Source organism: Vipera berus, assembly GCF_964194415.1.
Source record: "Vipera berus genome assembly, chromosome: 1".
Classification (NCBI taxonomy): Eukaryota; Metazoa; Chordata; class Lepidosauria; order Squamata; family Viperidae; genus Vipera; species Vipera berus.
Genome location: NC_138202.1, coordinates 34,670,149 through 34,696,911, shown reverse-complemented (window position 1 = coordinate 34,696,911; position 26,763 = coordinate 34,670,149). Strand labels below are relative to the sequence as shown.

Sequence of the window (26,763 nt, the reverse complement as noted above, 5' to 3'; positions counted from 1 at the left end):
CGTGCGGAAGGGGAAAGGGGTTTTTTTTTCTTTGCGAAGATACTAATTTTTTTCCCCCAGCCTCCCCGGAGGTGTAATCTCCCCTCCAGTGACCGGGAGTTGGATGGTTGGAAATTCCGCTTTCCGGGAAATTTTCCCAGAGCCTCTTGGCTCATTTGAGGCAAGGCGGAGTTTCCAGCCATTTACCCCCCAGGGATGCGTGGGCCTCGCCTCCTTCCTGTTATATAGGCCTGCACGCAACTTCTACCAAAATTGCAAAGCCCGTGCATCAGCCCGTGGGTGGAGGAAGGCGGTTCGCCTGCCAGCTCTGACTACCAGACACCGTAAGTCGCCTCCTACTACACGCTTCTTTCCGCCGTCTGAGCCGTCGCGGTCGCTTGCCCGATTCTCATAGAGATCTAGCGCTCGGGCTCTCTTTGCACCACCTATTTTAATCTTAATTAGTTTACATCTTGGTTAATTTATTTGCAGCTTGTGCGACTTCGGTCCGGGTTTTTTTTTTTTGCATCTTGTGCAACTTCAGCCCGTTGGTTGGTTTATGATTTAGGGGAAAGTCCAGAAAGCTGAGTGTAATGTATGAACGCAATGGAAGTGGCGGATCTCGCGAAGGTTTTTTGTGTTTTTTTTCTCCCTCTCCCTCCAGCCTGGTGCGGCTTGCCATCGCCTTTTCCTTTCGGATTCTGCTGCCCTTCTCCTTTTCCTGGAAACGCTCAAGAGAAGGCAAAGTAAACGTCGTACATGTGTTTGTGTAACGGCAAATTCTTCAAATGCAATAATAGACTTTCCTGGAAGAGTCGCCTAGCCTTGTCCCTGTCTTTTGGCTGGGTCCCGGTTCTCTTCGGGAACCTGGGAATTGATTTTCAGGGTAGTCTCAATTAACACCTCCCAGGTTTAGGGGAGCTCCTGGTAATCTGTTAAGTGTATTATAGCAACCATGACCGGGAATTTACAGAATTGGAAACCACATGCTAAGAAAAAAATATAAGACTTAAGCTTTTGTGCCAATCCAGCTATTGATGGCTTGTAAACTATGGCTTGTGGTCGCCGTTTCCCATCTGATGCCTTCCAAATGTGTTACAATGGCAATTTCCAATGTTATAATTTTATTATTAATATCCCACACGTTCAGTGGAAAGACTTGCTTATGTTGAATATGAATTGTCATATATGGTTTATTCAATCTAACAGATTAACAAACCATGGTTTAAAACTTTTGAACAAAATTGCAGTATTTCAATGAGGATTAAAAAGTGAGTTCATTAAGGTCAGCCAAGTCAGTATTAGTGGTTTTTAAATATTTGACTCAACCAACATGTAGGTATACAATATTCTAAATCAGAGGTACACAGTGGATTCAGATCTTGTATATTTTATTTATACATGACAAGAAAACCTAAATTTGGGTTGTGTTTAGGACTTTATCCAAACCAGGTTGGCTAGCTGAATTGTCTCATAATAAACCAGGATCTGAAAACCAGATTTGGTTTGTAAGGAGAATAACCTCTCAGAGATAGTGGTTTGAACAAACCCTACAGGGAAGCAATTTTTCTTCTTAAGGAAGGATGGGGCAGCTGTAGGGTGTAGAAAGAAATCTGCTTATCATAGAATTCCATCTGTCTCCAAATATCCTCTCACATCAGCAGCCCAAAGAAACCACAGAATTCCAACTTCCATGGGCAATGATCCAATCAAGCAAGTGAGCCAAGCCATAGAATACAGATGGGAAGGAAGCTAAAAGGTCATCTTTAGGACTGGAGGTTTTTTAGATTCTTTCAGGAGTCTTGAAATGCCAGGTTTATTTCTTTTCATTTTAAAAGTGTAAAACTTCTTCTGAAGTAGGGTGAAATATATAAACTTTCATTTGTGTCTAGAATTATATTCATAAGTGCAGAGAATCAGCATGCAAATTTCCTTAACTGGTGATGTTTCAAGCAATTCCATTTATATTGTTAGATCAAAAATATTCAAACTACAGAACAATACTCCAGTTTAATTGAAATTAGTGAAATTTATGAAAGTATTGGATTGGAATGTCTTCACTTTGTTCTAGTGTCAAATGTTTTTTTTAATTTTCTTGAATACCCCTCCCTCCTTTCTTTTTGCAAGATTCAAAACCAAATTTCTGTTGTAACATTTTAAAATGGGATTAATGAAACTGATTTGATGCGCTTCTGATGCTTAAATTTTGAACTGTTTTTTATTTAATCCTAATCTTTATACAGATAGTCCTTCACTTATGACCGTTTGCTTAATGACAGTACATATCAACAATGGTCTTAGGGGTGATTTACAACCTGTCATAAAACATTGCACTAACACACACCCCACAGTCACATGATCAGGCGCTAGTCAACCTGTTCACACTTATGACTGACTGCCAAGTTCCCCACAAACATGTCATTGTCATTTGCACCCTTTCCTTAGAAAGTCAGTGGAAAAGCTGCTGCTGGCTGGGACTGGCTGATTGAACTTGCTGCTGAAGGATTTCAACTCTGTCCCTGCTTGCACAGAGCTTAAATCCTTCAGCAGAGAATCAGCTTCATCTAGTTGTTAAAGCACCAGGCTAGGAACTGAGACACTGAATTTAGTCCCACTTTGGGCGTGAAAGCCAGCTGAGCGACTTTGGGTCTGTCGCTCTTTCTCAATTCAACCCACCTCAGGTAGCTATTGAGGGGGACGAAGGAATATTGGCTATGTTCACAACTTTGAGTTATTTATAAAAAAAATGAAAAATAGGATGAAAAATAAATTTATAGTCTTTTCAAACTAATTAAGTTGAGCGACTTTTGAAAATATATACTCTCTTAGAATGTATAGGTGTGATGTGGGGAAAAATGCATTAGGATAGATTGACAATCCAGTGTTTAATCATAATGGTTTTGAATATAAATCATAAAGTTACCCAGATGTTTTAGACTTCAGTTTCAATTAGTGGCAAGGAATAGTTCACACTATAGTCCAAAGAAAGCATCATTGTTTAGGCACTTTGCTCTTAAGGACTAATGCACAATTCTTTGTGAGTATCAAAGTACAGTACAGTAAATGTCATGTTACTTTAAAAAAAATCTGCATTTATAGATATTCTGGAGTGTATTTTGGGAAAGGAAGCATTTCACATTGTGTGTGCTTTCCCCATAATTCTTAGGTATCATTTTAATCTTGGAAAATTATAGAGCCATTGTTTCTGAGATGCAATTACAGCTAGATTATGGTTGTATTCCTCCCTTGCTGTCAATATCTCCCTTTTTTCTATCGCAAGAAAAATAAACAATAGATTAAAAATAAAAAGTATTATTCTAAGTGATTACTGCTCATGTATTTGCCAGTCATTTTGCTTTAGGTCGCTATACATTTTCTCTGCTTTATGGAGAAATTTTGCCTTGAAAAAATCTGTAGTCTTGTCAGTTGTGCATGGATTTAGCAAGGGAAAACAAAAATCTTTTGCATAAATAATTGAAAATATACAGACATTCTACTTGTCTGCAGTGGCGGTGGGCCAAAATCAGCAGTATTTACCAGAATTACCTATAGTCACCTGCAAAATCTTTAACCAGCAGAACATATTCTTGATATGATAATCTGCTTTCATTGCATATATTTAGGGTTAATCCAAGATACATGGCTGAGATGGAGCAAACATTGCAGTGTATCCCGAACTGGCACATTGCTTTGGCACAGGAGATAAGAAAGTGATAAAAATACGCAGAAAGCAAATGAAGTAGCAAAATGTTTGCTGTCCTTTAAAAATGCTACTGCCAGAAGCAAATGCCCTTTTTCATGATATCTTAGTTATTTTCAGTACTACGATTTATGAGGTACCAATGGTTTCCCCATAAAGAGTAACATAGTTTCAGCCTTATAGGTACTTAAAATCCAAATTTCAACTACAGAAAGTAAATACAGCAAAAAGTTTAAAAAAAGATTAATGAAGAAATAAATGATACAGCCATCTCCAACCTAGTATTTTCTAGATCAGAGCTCCCCAACGTTTACAGCTTGGTGGCCCGAAGGAAAGAGAAGATTAGGGAAATGTGCGGGTCTGCGGCCCATGTATGCGCACACATGGTGGCACCACTAGCATGTGCACACACACAAATGGGCACGCACATGGTGGTACCACTAGTGTGCACACATGCACAAATGGGCAACACACGCCTGCGGTGGGGCGTTGGAGCTGCACACATGTGCAAATGCACCACTAATGTCCATGTGATGCTGGTGGCAGTACTAGCGCATCCATGCGGTGCTAATGTGAGTGGGGGGGTTGCCAGCTATTCTGACAGTACCGGGCCATGGACCATAGTTTGGAGACCCTTGCTCTAGATGTTTTGAACTGGAGGACATGTGCAATCCAGTGTATCTAGAGGAACATAAGATTGGGAAAAATTGATAATTGGTAGAATTGAAGAAGAAAGAAGCTGGCAGAGAAAGATGGCAGGCCTCTTCCACATAGATTCTCAGTTGCTCCATGCTCTGTATTTAATATTTCAATTTACTATCCTGCATTTGGAAAAGTGTACTTAAACACTATTAAATCCAGCCTCATGTTCAGTGCAGAAATCCAGCAAAAAGATGAATATTGAGCTTGATGGATATTGAACACATCTTTTGAATGGGAGCCCACCACCATTTCTGAGTAATTGTTGAAATATTCTTCAGGTTAGGGAGCTTTTTCTAAAATTGCTTAATATGATTTAGTTAATACATTTTTCTGTAACCTTTGAGCTACCATGGAAGAATGCAAATGCTTGCTTTAATCATTTAGTTAAAGAAGTATATGTATAGCAAGGTGCCCAACCTAGGCAACTTTTAACACTTGTGAACTTCAATTTCCAGAATTCTCCAGCAAGCCATGCTGTATCAGTTTAGGACAGAGCAATGTTTCTCAACCTTGACAACTTTAGCTTGTGTTAACTTCAACTCCCAGAATTCCAGAGTATAATGCACAAACAATTATTGCAAAGATTACAAACTGCAGACTAACTATCCCAGTAACAAGAAGGAAGGCTTACTTGCACTAGAGCCCCAAAGTCCTTGGGTATGCTTATAAGTACACCACTGATCAATGCTGATTAATGAATTGTGTGTTTTAATTCTTCCTTCCCACAAATATGATTTCAGGGTCTACAATAAATATAACTTTTGCTTCCTATTGCATATTAAGAATGTTCATATACAGGTGGTTCTCAGGTTACAACCATTTTTTCTATTACTGTTCAAACTTGTGATGTTGATGAATGAGGGGGGACTTAAAACCAATCAATGGAGTTCTGGCTGTTGCAGTATCCCAGGGTCCCAATGATTGCAATCTGGATGTTTGACTCCTGGTTCGTAATTATGATGTCACTGTGAGCCATGTACAAGTCATTGTGGTTGCAGATACTCCTTGCTGACTTCCAAAAGTCACCGTCACTTGAGGTCCTCATTTAATGACCCATGTTTAAATGGTCTTTGTTTAAACCACCACAACTGGGGTTGCTGAAACGGCTGTACCTAAGCAACATGGTTGTGTGACATGAGTTGCTTAGTGATGATAATTCCAGCCCTAGCTCCTGTTGTAACCCGAGGACTGTCTGCACAATATTGAAACTCACAATAACTAGAAGATATTTTATAAACCTACAATATTTTAACTATTTTTATCACTTATATCGTAGAATACCATATAATCCAAATATTGTAACATAATGTTAAACATTATTATTTGCATCTCAGAATATTTTTGCTTTCAACTAATGGTGATAATTTGACATAGTATATTGGGAATATTTTATCTCTATTTTTCCTACAGTATTACTTGTCTTTTTACTTACTGAATGAGAATTATGGATCTGATAATTTCTTTATATAATTTGCAGGGTCTTCTCTAGAAGAAGATGCTAAAATCAATGCCTTTATTCTATAGCAGTCCTCCAAAACCTGCTAAACAGACTGAAAACAAGAAGACACCCAAACCTTCAACATCTTCGGAATCAGAATCCGATTCATTGTCAATTGAATCATCCTCTGAAGAAGCCCATCCAAAAAACCACATGAGAACTGAAAACCACAAGCAGACTCCTCCCCTTGAACATTTTTCCCAATCACCTTTGGAAGTCACTGAAACAGAACATGTTAAAGATAAGCATAAAAAAGGACTAAGAAAAAAAATTGTTCATTTATTTGACAAAGGTGGGAAAAGAAAAGTAAAGAAACCTCAGGAGGAAAACTGTCAACCAGTTACAGGTACAGAATGACCACATGGAAGGACAGCCTGTATATATTGACACATATTGCTGTATCTCAGGGGTCTCCAAACTTGGTACCTTTAAGACTTGTGGACTTCAACCCCCAGAATTCCTCAGCCAGCCAGGTTTGGAAGCCCCTGCTATTATATTATTGTCCAGGTTGTAAATTTATAAGAAGAGTTGGCAAGGTAGGCATCAAGCACTCAAAAGTATCCACAGAATCTCAAAAATGAAAATGTTTTTAATTTTGAAATACAAAATTTCAAGAGTGAATTGGCTGAAATTTCACTAGAATTAGACATCTTGAAAAATTCATTCTTGTTTTAAAAAATTATGTCATGCAAGGAAATGACATCTGAAATAGTTAGTGGGGTTTTGATAGAGTAAGAGGGTAATGTAGACTGCCAGGTCCAATTGATACTTAATGCATGATATATGAACACTTTTCATCCCTAAGGAATGACACAAAAGAGAAGACATTTTATTTTAATTAAGTATCCCTATGTCAAACTTATTAACTTTCAGAAATATGTTTTTAATATCTACCACAATTCTTCCACTGGAATCAATTAAAAACAGATTTCAAATTGGCTTATGCTCTCTAGATTATCTTCCTACCCTGAAATCATTCCCTTTTAAATACCCCCTGTTCACCCACCCACCGCCCTTTCACAAGGCATTTCAAACCTGATTATACCATCTGGCCTGAGGCCTTGATAATATGAGTGAGCCCACTTTATGGCTAATTGGAATGTGAGATGTTCTGAGTGTCTTCATTTGCTCTTTTATGCTGTTGATGCTGTTATTTAATTTTGGCTTTTAAAAATTTTATTACTAATTGTTAGCTTCCCAGAGCCATATATATATATATATATATAGGCAGCCATATAAATGTATTAAATATATTCTTCACAGCATTGATATTTTAAAAAATAATAGGGTTGGGAACAGAAAGAAGAGAAGTTGTGATATTTTTCAAGGCTACTCTGAATAGAGAAAGAGATTCATCCATGATTCTCCAACTACAGAGTTACTAGGTGGCTTCTAGTTAGAGGGTCCTTGCAATAACACTTACTTTTGGAATTCCTTGCCAAAGAGATTTTCCTGACATTATTACTATCAATCTTTTGATGATTATGTGTCATCAAGTAAGGGTCAACTCTTATGACTGCAGAGATTTTTTTCTAACCTGATTCTTCAAGTCTTCCAACAGTGCACTCATGCCACTACTTATCCTTGTATTCTCTTTTCTTCCAGCCTTCTCAGGTCTTTGCATGTCCTGCATTACAGATTTACAATAAAATTGTGCTAATGTACACATCATTTATCATTGTTCAGAGAATTGACACAGAGCAATTGCTACCCATTAACACTTCAAAGAAGAACATTATTCTTCTGCCAGTGAGCTCCTGATTTGTTTTGATTATTATTAATCATAAAGGAGTTCTGTAAAAACTCAAATGGATTTTGGAGTATCAGAAACACAACTTTATACCTGACTAAGATACAGTGAAACCACAGTTCAGTAGAAGTACACTGCAATCAACTTCGCAGTAGTCAAAATGTTGATCCAGGTATCACTCCCAAATAACAGAAAATACTTTTGTATCCATGAAATGCAAATTCTTTGTATCCAGACAGAGCAATTAAATGCACGTAAATTACATATTGATATAATTCTGCAAATGATCTTAATTGATTATAATATTTTGGATTGTAGACATTCAGAATAACAGATACTTCCTGAATGGTGCATTACATTTATTTTCAAAATGGACTGATCAGTTCAACAAAATAAAGTAATAGAAACATTTAATAAAGAAATAGCAAGATACAAGGCTCCTAGACCAGTCTTTTGTCTTAGCTTATTTCACTTTTTACTGGTAGAAAGTTTGCATCTTTGAGGAGCATAAGTCCAAAATGATACTAAAAGCTTATTAAGGTCAAGAAATCCTGTGGGATTTCTTTTTCTTAGCTGAGATCCCATCAAGGTGAGCTCTCACATGGTTTTCCTTGGTTGAAGTAGTATAAGTTGGGGGTGATCCTTCAACCACTCCACTGTGAAGGATAAGACTCATCCCAACACAGCATACTCAGAAAGTATTTTTCTTCCTTTTTAAGATGAAAACTTGAAATAATGGAGAACAAATTTAGTGTACAGTAGCTAAGAAACCAATATAAATTTATCTCCTTGAAAAAAACACTTTTAGACTGAACTGCTCTGAGTACATTCAGCTTGAAACTGGGGGAATATAACTTGAATGAATTAGTAACCTATCAGTCACATGATATTACCATAGTGTTTCTACTTTGTTTTGCCAGTTGACCAAATCAAAAAGCTGATTAAGAGCCAACATTTTTATGAAGCCAGCCAACATCTCATTGTCATGCAAAAACAATCCAACAGCAATCTGGACAACAGAAATGATGAAGAAACCCTAGGCGATCAGACTGAAATTGAGGATTTATTAGAACTTTTATATCAAGAGGTCCTCAGCATCATACAGTCATCTATCAGCATAGCATCAACACAGCCACAGTTGCTGAATAATGCAGTGAAAACAATAATTAACTGGATAGAGGAGGAGGAGGAGAGATCTATTCATTCGCGGCTCAGAACATGGAAAGAGGAATGGAGGAACACTATTCAGAAATCCATAGAAGAACGAATGAAAGCGCCTCCTTTGGTTAATAACAAGGACCTCTCTACCATGGCTAACAATTTCTTGCATATGGGTAAGACTATGAAGGATGATATGATCACAGTGGTCCAGCATATTAAACACCATTACCCTGAGCATTTTCAGGTGTGCAACACTTATGCCAAGTTCTACCACCATTACTTTTCATCTCAGATGGAGATGTTTGCTGAGTTTGAATTGAGCAAAGAAGACATTTACCTTCTTCTCAGCTGGGTGCAAAATTTATATCCAAAGTAAGTAATGATTTATATTTTTATCTGGGTTTTACTAATTTAGACACCAATCAATTCCAGGCAAGGTACAATAAAACTGGCATTCACTAGCAATAGCAATAGTACTTAGACTTATATACTGCTACACAGTGCTTTATAGCCTTCTGTAAGTGGTTTACAGAGTCAGGATATTGCCCCCAACAATCAGGGTCCTCATTTTACCAAGCTCTGGAGGATGGAAGGCCTTGAGCCATTGAGAATCGAACTGCTGGCACTCAGCAGAATTAGCCTGCAATACTGTGTTCTAACCACTGCACACCACGGCTCTTAATAATAAAGATATAATAATAAAACATAAAAATAGAATATAATTATAAAAAGTAAAAGAGGAAACAGAAGCTTATTGTGGGTCTGATTAAGTATAATTGCATATAATTTAGCAGGGGCCCAGCTAGCTAACCTCTAAAGCCTGGGATAACAGGTTATTAAGGCTTTCTAGAAAGGCAGCAGGATGGAGACTGCATAAATATTATAGGGAATCTCATCCCAGATGCAGGCATCACTCCAGAGGAGATAGATTTCTGTGGTCCTGTTAGATCACATTGTTTAACTGAAGTGACTTGGAGTCCACCAAAGCTTGTTGGATTGAACTAGTTAGCATGATATCACAGAAGATAAGCAGTCAGTCAAGTAATCAGGCCCTACACCATGTAGGACTTCATAGGTCATAACCAACGTCTTGAATCATGCCAGAAACATACCAGTAATCTATCCAGTAACCTCTTAATTTGGAAAGTAATTGGCCCTCAATTTTGAGATTCCTATTAAAAATGCATACAAAAATGGAAGCATTAAGAGAAAATTCCATCAGAATGTGTTAAAAATAGGCCTTTAAGGAAATTGTTGAAATGCACATTGGCAGGGAAATTTGAAAATGCATTCATCTGAAAATGTATACCATTTTTCATGCAGATTTTTAAGGAATGTACAAACTCATACAAAAACAAATTATAATAGGCTTATGATTGGGGAAAAAAACACAAATATTACTGGAGTTGAAGTCAATAAAATCTTACACCCCTAGAAAATAATGCTGAGGTAGATAACAAATAGTTTAAGCTGGTGTAAAGCAGCCCTGTGTTGATCAGAATAGGATTAAGAATGCATCTTTCATTGTTACCTGTTATATAGTTGAATCTGTTCAATAATGGAGACCGTTGTTATGTCTATTTAGATTCTAATGGGGATTATCAAGACCTTTGGCTGTAACATAAAAGGCAGTCTTGAAAATATCTAAATGTAAGCTGCCTTCAATTACTGTTTGAGGAAATAGAACAATGACCGGATATGGATATTCAAAAGCAGTATCTGTTTTCAATGAACTTTGAACAATTGTCCTCAGTTCTCCCCACTAATTCAACTCCAGTGCTTTTTATATTTCTTGCCTATTGCAAGGTGGTTTCATCTAGCTTCTTTTAAAAAGTTTATTTTAAATGCATTTCCCACCTGTTTCAGTAGCTTGGATTGTCGCTATAAAGGTTGCCAGTATCGATTATTTTTTTGAAGAGGAGGAGTCTTCAAAAGTCAAATGTGAAATGTTGGTCATACAATATGGGTGGTTTTCACATTTGAATCCAAGCATTCTGTGGCAGATATCCTACTTTCACATCTGCTTTATATTGAGAATTTTGGGGAAATTGAATAAAACAATGAGGAAAGAATATGTTACCAGCTGATGAGATACTTTTTGGCTATTTCAGGGACATTAAAAACCACAGTGTTTTAGTTAATGAGTTGGATGAAGCTAGTCTTGGAAACTTGTTGCCGTTGGAACAGATTAAACGGCTTGAACAGACTTATTTGATTCATGAAGCGGTAAGAATTCTAGTTATTTTTTTACTCCATAGCTTTGCAACTTTCTTATATTCATGTAAAAATTTATGCAGTGTGTCACATTTGTTCTTCAGTTGTAGATACAACTTGTCACTTTTCAAAGTAGTTGAGTTCTCACATCTTGCCCATCTGAGGGTCCCCAAAAAAATCAAGATAGCAGGTGCAAGCTTGTGATCAAACCCCAACAAAGCTTGGATTCTGTGTTCACACCCACCACGTTGTCTTTTTGGATTCCCCCCCCCCATGCACATGTACTGAAGCCATAGTTTGGTTTCTTTAGCTTTGATTTAATGTGATATGTGAACAAAACCACTGTGGCTTGTAAGCTGCTTGTAAGCTACTGTCAGCTTCCCAAATGGACCAAACAAAAAATGCAACACAGTGAGCTAATCCTACTTGATTACAAGGAGACATTAAAGGAATCTTGCAAGTCTGAAAGTACAAATCTCCTGCTGTCTCTTTTTACCAACTGATTAATTAGAGCAGATCCTTTCTAAGTTTATTTCTCTGCCCATTGCTCAGTTGTGGACTAAAGGTAAAGGTTCCCCCGCACATGCGTGCTAGTCGTTTCCGACTCTAGGGGCCAGTGCTCATCTCCGTTTCAAAGCTGAAGAGCCAGCGCTTGTCCGAGGACGTCTCCGTGGTCATGTAGCCGGCATGACTAGACACCAAAGGCGCACGGAACGCTGTTACCTTCCCACCGGAGTGGTCCCTATTTTTCTACTTGCATTTTTACGTGCTTTCGAACTGCTAGGTTGGCAGAAGCTGGGACGAGTAACAGGCGCTCACTCTGTTACGCGGCACTCGGGATTCGACCCGCCAAACTGCCGACCTTCTGATCGACAAGCTCAGCGTCTTAACCCACTGAGCCACCGCGTCCCTAGTGGACTACTCCCCCTTTTATCTGATTGTTCCCTAAGCAGCATCTCTTCCCCTTTCTCGTCTTTCAGATTAATTCCCACATTCCATTACAACTATTATGGGTTATTTAATAAGCCATTGTTAAAACAAACTTTAGTTTAGGATGATATGGTAAACCAGCCCAAGTTTCCCCAACTACACTTTGTTGCATATGGACCATTTTGGCTCTTTATTAGCTTTCATTTCATAACTCCTATGTAGCTCAGTTGGGTAGGCAAAGGACTACTAAACTGAAGCCCAGCATTCAAAATCCTTGTTCATGTATACTTTTTGATTTAGCAGAAGAATTGTAGCATAGCATGCAGCAGAGCTGCTATTCAGTCATTTTAAGAGCACATTAGATTTAAATATATGTGTATTTCTAGAGAGATAGCTGCTAATTGTATATTTGGTCTTCTTATCTTACAAAGGATTCTGTTAGATGTTGGCTGGACAGATCTTTGGAAATCGAAGTCAAGAGATGGATGCAAGGGACAGCACCACACATATTGGGAGATTGTTTTCATAGTGAATTATCAATAGATGCTATAAAGGTAAATAACATGTACTTTATGTTTATTTATGAATTGTGCAATCAGCTCCTGAAAATTTGTTTCAGTATTCATTTGGAAAGATCTATAATTATAGATCTACCCTGATAGTGGAAGAGTCTCAAGGCATTCCTGGACATTCAGAGCAATCTTAGTTTCACTGGATTTTTTTCCCCCATCAGCCCATTCCCAGTTCTGGCACACTATTATAATTGAGTCTGCAAGAGTAATTTTCAACTAATCTCAGTGGGGAGAATTAAAAGGAAAATATATGCCAGGACAAAAAATGGGAAGCAAAACTATTTTTGTTTCTACTCTGACTACAGCTAATCAATGAAACTTTGAAAATGGTGGATGGCTTGATGTAGAACTTTCTAATCACTATTAAGGTCGCTGGTACATTTACAGTACTCCTTCATTCCACCATTTCATTCCAGATCTTTGGACTGCCTAATAAATTCTTAGGTTGGTTTATTATTGAGAATTGTGCAAATAGATTCCAGATATTCTTATCCATGGGTTTAATTAGGACCATTTTAAATCCATTTTTTATATGATTTGAACCCTGTTCTTCTGACTCTCACATTCTCATACAATTCCCCCCCCCCAAAAACCCACTACATAGACCTATAGACACTGGGAAGTCCCCTATCCATAATTTTCCCCATTTTATGTGAGAATGAAAATTAAAGATAAAAAACGAAAATAGATTTGGTCTGTTTTACTAGAGAAAAGCAAGGAAGTTACACTGATACAGTGAAGTTTTACTGACAAGAAATAATTATTTTTTATATAGAGAGTTTTCTTTTACATGCATTCAAGCAAATTACTGAAATGTAGATTTCCAGTTAAGGGACCAATCCTAACTAGGCTGCCCATGAGATTAGTTGTAAATGCAGATACAGAAGGTAGAGAAGCCAGGCTGAAATCAGAAGGTGATGACATGCATCAAATGCCCTGCAGTGATGACATGCCAACTGGATTCTTGTCCATAATACGCTTCTTTTTACCCATTCATGTCTAGCTTGCCAATCCCATCCTTTCTGATTTAGACTTTTTGATTGACACTTTACTTTGGCTGCTGTTTGCCTTTTTTTCTTCCTAAAAACGGTCCAATAACACTGCAAGCTTCCTCCTCCTAAGCTGTGATCTTCACCACCTGCTTCCTGCTTTACTTCCATCTACGGATTCTGTAGAACTTCAACCAATTGGGATTTCACCATTTTGCATTAGCTGAGAGAGGAACAAACCACATCCTATCGCAACTTTTAACTTGGCAGGTTTAAAGAAACAAAAGTTTCAGCTCCAAAATCTGCTTTAAGTATTAAACAGTATGCATTAAAACATAGCAAACCAGTGCAAATTCCAAAATTCTAGTTTCAAAGTTTCCTAACAAGGTTTCCATATTAAGGTTATTCTGTTTTTCATTTGAAAGTGTGCTGAAACACATCCACAACATTCTTGACTACTGGAGTGGAGTCACAGAGTTCAGCTTATAACATAAGCAGGAAGTACTTAATTACAGAACTGGGAAACCTTGTTATTCTGGAATAGAAGTGTGGATACTGTCACAAAAAATCCATTGTCACTTTAATGTCGTTAGGAATTTCCTGGTTTCAGTCAGCCTGGAAGAGGAAGCTTGTAGTACTAATCAGATGGGTATGGGCTATGGAAGAGTAGGTTGAAAAACATGGTAAAAATAACATTTGAAGGTCAAAAACAGAAGTCCTAGTCTATTTGTTTCTGAAATTATTATTATTATTATTATTATTATTATTATTATTATTATTATTATTATTATTATTATATTTTATTATTTAATTTTAAAATGGTATGCATTTCTTTCTGTTCTTTGAGATTATCCTATTTTGCTTACTAATCTTTTTGGTTTCCTGTTGGAGGGAATGTTTACATTTATGATTTTGCTTGTAGAATGGGAGAGTTGTGTATCAAAAAGTTGAAGTAGTAATTCTTTGGTTTTGTGGGGGATGGATGTTTTAGGCTGTCTATGGAGCACAAAAGCACGCTGAGGACATCACTCCAGTGTTGGGCCACCAAATGTCAGCCTTGCTTTTGACAGAACTCTTGACTTTTCTGCAAAGGTAAGATAGCAAATTGTTGGGAAATTGATTTCATATCATGGCACGCTTGGATACCAGTGTAAAGTTACTAATGATTGTTTTCATTTTTGTGATCTCTCTAGCTACAAGAAAAAACTGGAGATATTCATTAAAGAAAATAAACACAATCAATATTTTGAAGCGATAATCATTGCAAACATTAACAATTTCAAGAATTTCCGGTAAGAACAGAATGATAATACTACAAATTTCTTACATATGTATTAGAATACGAAGAAACATAGTAGGACTGTGCAAAATGTTTCATTTTGAACCTTCTCATTTTTTTTTCTTATCCATAATCTCTTTTACTGCATCATTACCCCAAGCATTCTTCTTCATATTTCTCATTAGCATATAACTACACATTTCCATAGCAGTTCATAATGTAATTCTTTTGTTGCCTTCCAAATAAATTCCCCATCCCCACCCTTTTCTTACATCCATTTTCCATCGATTTTCTTAAGAGACTCATCTTATACTTTTTCCAAACACTATTTAACAATCGTTCTACTTTCCCTCTAGTTCACTGGTATCAAACTTGATCGTGTCACGTGACGTATCGTGACATATAGCAACATTTTTGGCCTTTGCAGAGCGGAGTGGGTGTGGCCTGCACGTGATACATCTGGCACGAGGGCTACTAGTTTGACACCTCTGCTCTCGTTCCTTTCATTTCCCCCCCTTTTCTTCCATGTCCATGTTTCCCCAAAACATCTTGATATCAGAAAATTATCCATGAAACAGTCTGGTCTCATCCATGTATCCTTTACTAATTCTTTTAGTCATTCATCATAAACAAATCAATCAGGATTTATGATTCATTTTTCCCAAGTGTAGATATTAATATACCTAAAACATTTATTCAGAACAAAAATATATGCTTCTAAGCATATACTATTCTCATTAATTTTTGTGTCTCCAAAAACCCAAATGTTTTTTCTAAATGCTCTCACTTGTTTTCCACCATGCATTCTTATTGTCCATCAGAATAATTATTTCCTCATTGATCACATCTGTACAAATGGTTGCACAATGTTTCATTCTTCCACGGCCCATTCAGTGAAGAGTAACATGAAACTGTCACCAACAGATATATTTACTCTTATACATACTCATAATAACCTAAATTAATATATGTAATGCTTTCTGATATTATAGCCCTTTATAATAATTTTTATTTATCAGATTTATTTGTTGTCCATCTCTAAGTCCAGGCGACTCTGAGCAGCTTACATCAAGATTAAAACAAACATTCAATGATTATAAATAAGAATGGATTAAAATTACAGAATGAGCTAAAAAAACAAGAGTTTGAAGAGTGTGGTGCCTTCTCTGTTAGTATCAACTACCTCCAGTCAGCATCTTCTCCTTCAGGACCTCATACCAGTCAGCATAGCCAGATTTGAAGGCTTTTCCTGAGGGGGCAGATTTTACCTTCTCAGTATGATGTACTAAAGGGCAAGAACATTGGCAAAAAAGGCTCTCCTGGATCCCACCAGCCAAAGTTCCTTGGCTTATGGGATCCATATTGGGCCCCTTCTGCCAGCCCAAGTGGGGTGAGCCAATCCCATTGGGTATAGACAGTTCTGCAGATATCCTGGGCCCATGCCATAAAGGACTTTAAAAATAATAACCATCATCTTGAATTATATCCACAAACAGATTGGCAGCCAGTCAGCTTGTCTTACAGCCCTGAGATTCCCTGGAGGTTTACTCTCAAAGTGCTAACTAGACTCAGTTCTGCTTAGCTCCCAAGCACAGACATTAGCTAGGTGTTGCTTTCTTTTGAGACATGCTACACATGTGCAATTTATGCAGATCTTTATCCAGAGTTGCCTGGAGTTCGGCGGCATCTAAATTGAATAGATTACATTATTATTAGCAACCATTATGATTATTGTTGCTGTTATTATTCTCATTTATCATGCATATTTTTTTGGTTAAGAATTGCATAGCATTACATTCACTGGATTTTGTAAGCTGCTGTAAGCAAAAAGAGCTGATGTTTTAAAATAGCTGAAGAACAATACCTTCAATTCGTTTTTAATTGGATTTTCAGGACCCATATGAAGGAAAGCACAGGTTCAGCTGACAGTGATGTTAAAACAAAAATCTTTTCCCTACTTGATGACCTTCAGAACACTGGGTTTAATGTGCTCCTTCAACCCTTGTTTCAAGAGTTACAGGTATTCTTACAGATATTTACTATAAAGCTACTTACAGAGCTCATTCAAGATCCTTTACTGCCTGAGGCAAAACATAAGATGAAACTTGCCTTCTCCATTCAGCGAAGGTGAATGGATGACTTTCTCTGGAGTTCTAAGGATGGAAAAACACCTTCATCCAACTATACTTCAAAAAAATCAACGTTTTTTGATAGTTTTCTCTTCCAATGGAAGGCAACAGAAGAGGTGGGGAGATGGAGGTAGATTAAGAAGAATAGCCGCGGGTCTGTCAGCCTCCCAGAAAACTACTCATTCCCTCATGGAATAGTTACCCTTGCTGTTTAATCTTCAGTGGAAAAATATTGTCTCCCAGGAAAACATTTTTAGAAAGGGAACAAAGGTAATTAAAGAAGTCTATAACCATCTTAAGACTGTGTGGGAAAAGTTGGATGAAAATACTTATAATAAATAAATTATAATGTGCATTAAGGGAGCAATGGAACCTTTTCCTCGCTCTGTGATAGCTTGAGCTATGAAGAAGACAGGACAAGGTAAAAGTGTCTCAGCTTGCACTTTTTCACCAGTCATGTATAAACTGGCAGAAATAGATGGTGCTTAAAAATATCTAATAAATTTTTTCCTCAGAGAAAGAAAGGAGATTTATGGGAATATCTTTTTTCCAAAAAAAAAACCCTGAACAACTTTTAAAATTTGTTCCTTAGCCTCTTTTTAAAAAGTTTAATGAAAAGAAATGGGCCTCGTGCAGTGGCATTATGGATGAAATCATTTCAGTCATGGAGCCCCATATCTGTCTGTTCAAGAAGATGGAAAAGTCTCATCGCCAGGTGAGCTGATACAAGGAACTGCAAGTGCAAACATTTTTATGCTTTTCAAAATTTAGTACTAAGAATGAAGTGAGCCAATTCTTGCAACCTAAACCTTGAGATGGACAGATAAGAGTTCAATGTGGTTTTAAAAAAAACTTCACTTTTCATGGCACGCGCATGTCTTTCCATTATCACCTGTCCTCCTTGTTAAACACGTTTGACGTGATTTTGGAATATTACAAAATGGCAGGAGAATTATTGTTTTCCCTTTTAAAAAAATCTTATTCCCTCTATTTTTTTAAAAGTACATGACAGCATTCCAGATTTCCCAGGTCAAGCTGTCCTGGAGCTGACATCAAGGCTGCTGATGTCACTTGGAGTCCCATTCTATAAATCCAACATAGCAGCCTCTTTTTCCGACTTCTAGAAGACTTTGGCTTGTTTTTGTCAGGATTCACACCATGCTCAATTCTAAATTTTGTCATTCCATTCAATTAATCCCTCATTCATGAATTGATTTACTCAGCAGAAGGCTCATGGACATGACAAGGTTTGTGTCTTCATTGCAGTGAAAATAATGCCATGTACTAAAAAAAAGTTACTGCTTCAATGCACAGCAGTTAAGGCCTCTATATAGAATCTATGCTTGAGGTTTAAGTACCTCAAGAATTTATGGCCTTGAAAGGCTCCTGATGAGGCAGTGAATGATGAGAAGATTTAGCTTCTACAGTTTGTTTCCAAAATCCAACACACATTCCTAAGCAAAGACCTATTTGTTTCACCTCCTACTTCTAGACAGTAAATCCGCAGTATAGAGAATTTTGTTCTGCACAGGTCAGAATATGTGCATACATAAATCCTATCTATAGTTTTATGCATGTGGAAAGTACACATCCTGTATAAAATTACATTTCTATTTTATGCATGCATAAAATATGTAAAATTGCCATGCGTAAATTACATACAAAATACATGATTAGATCCCAATCAGATTTAATAGACACCCCTTTCTTTTACTAGCTCATCAAATTGATGGTTAATGGGATTTTGAACTGGTTGATGAGCAGCATAAGCAGTTTTATTGTTTATTTCTCATCATTCACAATCATAATCATCCCAATACTTTCAAAAAAATGACCAAAGAATAATAGACTTAAATCCATTACATGAGATTTTCATTATAAAATGAGATAACTGCTGTTTATATACTGAGTAAGAAACCACAAACAGGAGATTTGAAACTTTGTACAATTATTAATAATCTACAATGATTGTAACTTGGTAACAGATTTCATATTATGCATTTCAAAGTTTCTAGTCCTCACCATTTCCAAGTAGTGCTGGAAAACCATCTGAAACTGTATAGTTCTTGCTAGGTAGTGTAGATTAAAATTGAGCCATATAGAACCTTCCAGATACTACAACTGTGACTCCTAGGAACACTCACTATTAGTCTCTCTGGATGGAGTTTCTGGAAATTGTTTATTGGAAAATCCAGTGCTTTTTTTGTAAAAGAAAAAGGTGCCGGAACTCACACATGTCATACAACCCACCTTGCCTACCCTACAAGGTTCCATCCAAAAAAGGTGCTGGAACTCCGTTCTGAGCATTCTATGAGAAAAAAAGCCCTGGGAAAATAGCTGGAGATCCTGCAACAGTCATATTGTGCAAGGATCAGTTGTAAGTCATTTTTTTTCAATGCCATTGTAACTTTGAACGGTCACTAAATGAATGGTTGTAAGTTGAAGACTTCCTATAATATGTAGCCCCAAGAGATATTTTTTTAAGGAAATACATTAAAAATGGTTTCCTAGCATTAGTGTAGAGCACCTCTCCCCAGGCCATAGAAACTACTGTACTTTGGTCTTAAGAAAAACCAATTATGTACATCAGGAAAGCCTTTGATGGCATTTTTATAATTCCAGCAGTAGAATTTTGTTTTCTTCTCCTTTAACTGATCTCAGAAAATTAACCTCTGCTTCTTCTGTCATAGGTTATCATGGAAAGAATTCACCTCTACCTAGTCCAAAAATACATTCAAAGGCTTATGTGGAAGAACACCACGCTCAAATCTCTTGAGAAGCAAAATCAGTTGTCTGAACTTATTCAAAGTCATGCTTCTATTTTGTACACATTTTGCACAGAGAATGTAAGTCTGCATCTCCAGTGCTGTAATACCAGTCTGGAGGCCTTGTTGACCTTGGGGCATCCAGTAATGTTCACTTCAGAGTGAAAAGGCTTGGTGGTTTAACAAATAGATGATTTGGAGAAACAGGTTTAAACTCAGGTAGCCAACTGGTACCTACACTGTGAAGTCATATTTTGGCAGTAAAGATGGATAGGCAGACTTGAGTCTTCAGTAAGCTTATTCTCTTCTCTTTCCAACTTAAATTTATTTATTTATTTTATTTTATTTTATTTTAATGATTTTATATACCGCCCTATTCCCGAAGGACTCAGGGCGGTTTACAGGGAGAGTTAAAACAATACAAATAAGTACACTTTAAAATAGAATTAAATTAAGACTAGCCCACAATTAAACAAATTAAAATTAAATTAAAACCCCCTCAGTCCAGGCCAGCAAGATCAAACAACCAAGTTTTAAGGTCCCGGCGAAACGAGCGAAGGTCTGGGGCAGTCCGAAGTTCTACCGGCAGTTCATTCTATAGGGCAGGCGCCCCCACAGAGAATGCCCTCCCCCTTGGAACCATTCGTCGGCATTCCCTAACCGGCGGAACCCTAAGGAGGCCCTCCCTGTGGGAGCGCACAGGACGCTGGGAGGCTGATGCTGGCAGCAGGTGCTCCCTGAGATAATCCGGACCCATGCCATTTAGGGCTTTATAGGTCATCACCAGCACCTTAAATCACTTGACCTTTGGAAAAGTTCCTAAGAACTGTACACCAGTTCAGTTCAGACTACATGCTTTGCATGCAAACATTCTCTGCTTTGGGGCATTATCATAGGTTACATCAGGGGTGTCAAACTGCCGGCCCATGGGCCGGACGCGTCATGTGGGAGCCGTGCTCACCCCATTGCCAGGAATGGCAAAACTGTCCCACTCCGTTGCACAACATCGTGTTACGTCGCACGTTTGACATGTCTGGGTTACATCATTGGAGAAGGTGGTGCTGAAATTTTAAGTACCACCTATTCCAATTTCAGGAATTTGAGTGTTTTATTTAAGCAAAACATATGTGCTTCACCTATTTGATGTTCTTACTTTTACAGATAATCCTTGACTTACCACCATTCATTTAATGATTTTTTTAAGCAACAGCAGCACTGAAAAAAGTGACTGATTTTCACCCTTATGACCATTGTAGCATTCCAATGGTCACATGATCAATATTTGGGCACTAGGCAACTGGCATTTATTTATGACAGATGCAGTGTCCCGGGGTCATGTGACCACCATTTGTAACCTTCCCAGCTGGCTTCTGACAAACAAAGACAATGGGGCAAGTAGATTCCCTTATAACAACTACAGTGATTTACTTAATAACCATGGCAAAAAGTCATAAAATTGGATGTAACTCATTTAACAACTGTCTTGCTTAGCAATGGAATTTTGGGACTCTATTGTGGTCGTAAGTCGAGGACTACCTGTACTACTACAAGAAAAAGTGTACTCCTATTTTTTTAATATAAATTTTATTGAAAGTTTTAAATAGAACATAACAATTAACAAACTAATACAGAATTAAAAAAAACAGACAAGAAAAAAAGACAATGGTGCAAAAAGAAAAGATAAAGAAAATAAAAGCATGATTACAAAATTATCTCTTCCTGTATAAAAGTGTTACTTTATTTTTAAATCAGGCTGCTAAGAGGAGGGAAAAGGTGGTTTTTGGAGGTTGCAAAAAAAAAAGTTGGGCTTTGGTTTGCCCATCTCTTATTTTGAGCGTTTTGAAGTATATGGGTGAGAGAATTTATAATTGGTAGGAATTTGCAGAGTGAAATATTTAAACATAGTATTTTCTTTGGGTAGGGGTCCAAAGCCACATGGCTGGAGTCTGCTCTCCCAAGCTTGGCTGAAATCATCAGACTTCAAGATCCAGATGCTATTAAGATTGAAGTCAGCACACTTGCCAGGAGATATCCTGATATCAAGTAAGGGGGGAAAGTCATATGAATTTACTTTTAAGGACTAACCCAATAACAGTGGATCCCTCTGATTTTGTGCCACTAACAACACCTGCTACACTAGAATGGAAAATGCATGCATTTCCCACCATCCCATTTTGAAACAGCAGAATCCCATTTTTGCATCCCTCAAAGTTGTCTATGGAGGTTCTCAAATCACCCAGGTCATGGTTGTCCCAAGGGTGCTTTTTTTCAAAAGTCAACTGGACTTTCTTGGTTTCTGTTGTTGTTATTTTGAAAACCTTTTGCTAATTTCTATTAGTCCCCATGTATAACAAATAATAATAGAATGAGAAATGCAGCTTCTATCCTGAAAAAACAAGCAAAAACAAGTTCTCCATGGGAAATACTTTTTGCTGAGCTTCTTTCTTTTTCATTCATGCTTCTTTCCTGTGCTACTTTTGTGGCTGAAAGGGGCACAATGAAGCGTGTTTCCATTTGCTTTGAATATCTGTTGTTGTCTTTTACAAATGGGGTTTTTTTTTCTTCCATTCAGTCATATCCAATTCTCAGAGTTTTCTTGGCAGGGTTTTTCTAAAGTAGTTGGCCATTGCCTCCTTCCTACAGCTGACAGAAAAAGACTGACTCGGGTTCACCTAAATAGCTTTGTGCCTAAGGTGGGACTAGAACTCACAGTCTCCTGGTTTCTTACCTGTTGCCTTAACCACTACACCAGTTTGGCTCCTTATAACTGTATCCGAAGCTGAAATTATTGCTTCTCATCTCATCTCACCATTTTTCTCACTACATTGCTCTCTCATTTCTCATGCTTTGTTTTTTCTCTTTTGAAACAGATGGAGACATCTCTGTGCTATTTTGAACATTAAGTCCTTACTCAGTACCGAGTTTAAAAGTATTATGAGTGTGCTAAAGATTCATGGAGATGCTACGCTGCCATCATCATCCCTGTTTTCAGGCATCAGGGTACCATTTCCACTGCACTGATTTGAGCCACACATACTGTATCTTTTGTAAGTCCAAGGCAGGACAGAAGCAGAAATAATAATATAATAATAAACCTTTATTGTCAGAGTACAACATGTGTACATTGAGATTAGCTGAGCCTCCCCCCGTGCTCTCTCCCCCGAACACACAGTGACAACAAACCCTCCATCCTACCACACCATGTGAACCAACTACACCAACACCGGCCTCACAAGTCAATTCTGCATAAGTTCATAGAGATTATGTCCCATTTAAAAGCCTAACAGCCCACGGATAAAAGCTATTTTTCAGTCTGTTGGTACTGCTGGCTATATTCCTATATCTCCTACCGGATGGTAGGAGAGTAAAGACATACCGTCCAGGGTGTGAGTCATCCCTGAGAATCTTCCTCACTCTTCCAAGGCAACGAGCCCTGGCGATGTCATCCAGTGGTGTCAGGGAACAGCCCACAATGTCTTGTGCTGTGCTCACTACCCTCTGTAATACTTTCCTGTCCGCGGCTGTCAAACCAGCATACCAAACCACAATACCATACGAGAGGACGCTCTCTATAGTAGACCGGTAAAAGAGGGTCATTAGCTGTTGTTCTACCCTGTTCTTCCGCAAGACCCTAAGAAAGTGAAGGTGGAGTCTTCTTGAACCATCCTAAGCAATATATATCAAAATTTGCTGCAGTTGGATGGTATACAGGGAGTCCTCAACTTATGACCGGCTTTTCAGAAGTAGTTTGCATTGCCTTCTTGCTACAGCTGGCAGAAAAAGACTGAGCCAAGGTCACCTAGATAGCTTTGTGCCTATGTTGGGACTAGAACTCACTCTCCCGGTTTCTAATCTGATGCCTTAACCGCTACACCAGTCTGGCTTCTTATAACTGCATGCAAAGCTAAAATTTCTGTTTCTCATCTCATCTCACCATTTTTCTCGCTACTCTAACTCTGTCATTTCTCATGCTTTGTTTTTTTTTTCTCTTTCCGATACAGAAAGAAACATCTTTGTGCCATCTTGAACATTAAGCCCTTATCCAGTGCCGAGTTTAAAAACATTATGAGTGTGCTAAAGATTCATGGAGATGCCATACTGCCATAATCATAATCATCACTGTTTTCAGGCATCAGGGTACCTTTAGATAACTGGGGCAGTTTTCATTTATGGAAAAAGTTGTATTACTGCTGGCATAATTCTGTAACTCAGTACTCAACCCTGGAAAAAAAACAGTGAAGTCTAGATGGAACGTAACCCCCAATACAGGTAGTCCTCATTTTTTTATGACAGTTGGGACCAGAATTTCTGTTGCTAAGCAAGGCAGTTGTAAAGTGAGTCTCATCTGAGTTTATGGCTTTTTGCCACGGTTATTAAGTGAATTACTGCAATTGTTAAGTGAATCACATGAGTGTAATAAGCAGATTTGGCTTCCTCTATTGACTTCGCTTGTGGGAAGTTGTCTGGAAAAGTTGAAAATGACGATCATGTGACTATGGGATGCTGCAACCATCATAAATATATGCCAGGTTCCAAGTGCCTGAATTTTGATCATGTGACCATGGGGATGCAGTGACAGTGGTAAGCGTGAGGACCAGTCGCAAGTCACTTTTTTCAGTGCCATTGTAGGTTTGAACAGTCACTAAATGACTGGTTGTAAGTTGAGAAGTACCTGTATATAAACCATCTTGCAGAAAGTATCCAGTATTTTCTTGCTTCCTCATTTCCCCTTTTAAAAACTGGGGGCTAATTCTCCTCCAAGCTACCTCATACAGGTGGCACAGATAGGATGTTCAGAGGTGGTTTCATTTTTCTGCTATTTGTTAAAGCATTTGGCTGGAAGAACTTCAGGTGTTCCGTGTGGTTTTTCTGGGACAGATGGAGTTAAGAAAACAAAGACCTTTGTGAAATTACAGAGGATGCAGAATGAGAAAAGCACTTTTAGACATAGCCTTAGTTAAGAAACAAAATCCAGCTAAAGCTGTCATGCTAAACAAAAGACCATATGAAAATCAAATGCAAATCGGCCTTTGCCTATTTGCCCGTCTTTATCAAAAGTCAGTTTTAACTCAGCATTTTGTTTACAGCTCCTGAGATAAGAGCTGGTGTGGGGCAGCATCACAGAACTGACTAGAGGCTGCATTCAGATTCTTACTTGGCTGTATGAAGCACCGTGGGTGATTTGGGGCCATTCACTCTCTTCTTACTTCACTTAGTTTACAAGGTTGTTGTGATGAAATAAATAAATGAACACTGCCTTGAACGGCAGAAAGATAGTACAGATAGTCCTCAACTTATAACCACAAGTGAGCCCAAAATTTATGTTGCTAATTGAGAAATTTGTTAAAAGTCAGTTTTGTCCCATTTTACGACTCTTCTTGCCACAGTTGTTAAGTGAATTGCAGCAATTGTTAAATTAGTAACACGGTTATTAGGCGAATCTGGTTTGCCTCATTGACTTTGCTTGTCAGAAGGTAAGGGGATCACATGACCCCTGGGTCACTGCAGCCGTCATAGATGTGAGTCAGTTGTCAAGCATCTGAATGTAAAACACGTGACCATGTGGATGCTGCAACAGCCATAAGTGTGAAAAATGGTCATAACTCACTTTTTTCAGTGCCGTTATAACTTCAGACGATTACTAAGCGAACTGTTGTAAGTCAAGGATGATCTATATATACCTGTTAATAATATATCTGTACACAATAGTAAATACAAGCATGTTGCTGTGTATAGTGTGCTTTATTCTTTTAACTGTGACATTGTTTTTCTAATTAAGATAACATTTCTATGAAAGTATTTTTTTCAAATATGCATTAAAATGTAATTATTATCAGATAGCTCATGTTTGTCCCATCTCCAGGACATAGACACATACAACTGTAGTCCAAAGAGCATGTTTAAAAGCAAGGGGACAGATATTGGTGGTCCACAAGAAAGAACATCCATGTAGCTATTCTATCAGTGGTCGCATGGATACTTCATATATTGGAATTGGGATGGTAAGAGAAAAAACCTGAAACTTATTGAGTGAGAATAGAAGTATGGGCTCACAAAAAGAACAGGACTTGGATTTCCCAAACAATTTTTATATTTATATTTTTGTACTATAGGAGATAGACAGTAGACTATGTTCTTTCCAAGGACATAGCAGATTACAGACCACATGTTTGGAGCATTTGTGCTTTCCCTTTTGCCAAGTAAAACATGTTCCTCTGCTTACCATCACAAACAATTAAAAATTTTAAGCCGGTATTTTTCTCAAAACCTTGTCCCAAATTAAGGTCTCCTTATGGGTTTTTTATTACAATCCACACAGGTGTTTGCATGCTCTATTGACCTCAGTTGACTTAATTTTGCCCATCAAAGAGCAATACTATGAATTATCATAAAACTCTTCTCCAAACATAAGACAAAAATAAAATTAGTGTGTGAATACAGTATGTTTATAATTCATGTGCAATTTTGTATTTGCTTGTTGGACTGTTGAAAAAGGATGAATATCGAGGCAGGTTAGATGCAATGATTAAGGGAAAAAAGAATTGTACTGAACCATGTTTGATGTATAATCTCAAAATTCTAGGTGGTCATCCTTATTAATAAAAAATACCTTCATAGTTAATGACTTGATTCAGGTTCATTGCTTGATGGATTCTAATAACACATATATTCACTGTAGAAACTAATAATTTCCCCAGAATTACTCTACCCTTCCCCAACCTAGCATTTATGAACATGTTGGGACAGCACATAGTAGTCCATGGATAATATCAGTTATAATCCCAGCATGTTAGGACAGCACCAAATTGGTGAAACTCGATTAGAGCTCTCTCTCATTGCAATTTCATAAGATTTTTAACTAAATGGTTCAGAAATTGTGAGCTCCTAGGCTCAAAACGTGCTTAGCGGCTGAACCAGGTCAAGATATAAAATGGAGTTTGGATACAGAAGTTAGTTTTGCCAAATATTTCCACCTTTTACATTTTTAAATAGCATAGAAATTAACATTTTCTTTAAAACGCTTTTGTAAATGCATTGCTATAGTTTAAAATAACCCAGAGTACAGAAAACCATAGAAAAAAAGGGGTGAAAGTA

General features: G+C 37.7%; 1 protein-coding gene across 6 annotated transcripts; it reads left to right on the top strand.

The window, feature by feature from the left end:
• Window positions 1-72: 72 nt before the first annotated feature.
• Window positions 73-26,717, top strand: TNFAIP2 (TNF alpha induced protein 2). 6 transcript variants are annotated; one of them, XM_081315295.1, is made up of 14 exons: window positions 289-323; window positions 644-725; window positions 5,859-6,225; window positions 8,550-9,162; window positions 10,902-11,016; window positions 12,366-12,488; window positions 14,487-14,587; window positions 14,689-14,787; window positions 16,668-16,794; window positions 17,496-17,618; window positions 19,594-19,749; window positions 21,590-21,711; window positions 22,539-22,668; window positions 23,670-26,717. In XM_081315295.1, the coding sequence occupies exons 3-14, from the start codon at window positions 5,877-5,879 to the stop codon at window positions 23,700-23,702; spliced, it is 2,091 nt and encodes a 696-aa protein (XP_081171421.1). In that variant the 5' UTR covers window positions 289-323; window positions 644-725; window positions 5,859-5,876; the 3' UTR covers window positions 23,703-26,717. The 6 variants fall into 6 exon arrangements, with proteins under 6 accessions (XP_081171420.1, XP_081171423.1, XP_081171425.1 ...); XM_081315294.1 differs by lacking the exon at window positions 644-725 and having other exon boundaries at window positions 73-323; XM_081315297.1 differs by lacking the exon at window positions 644-725 and having other exon boundaries at window positions 73-323; window positions 22,539-22,715.
• Window positions 26,718-26,763: the final 46 nt, after the last annotated feature.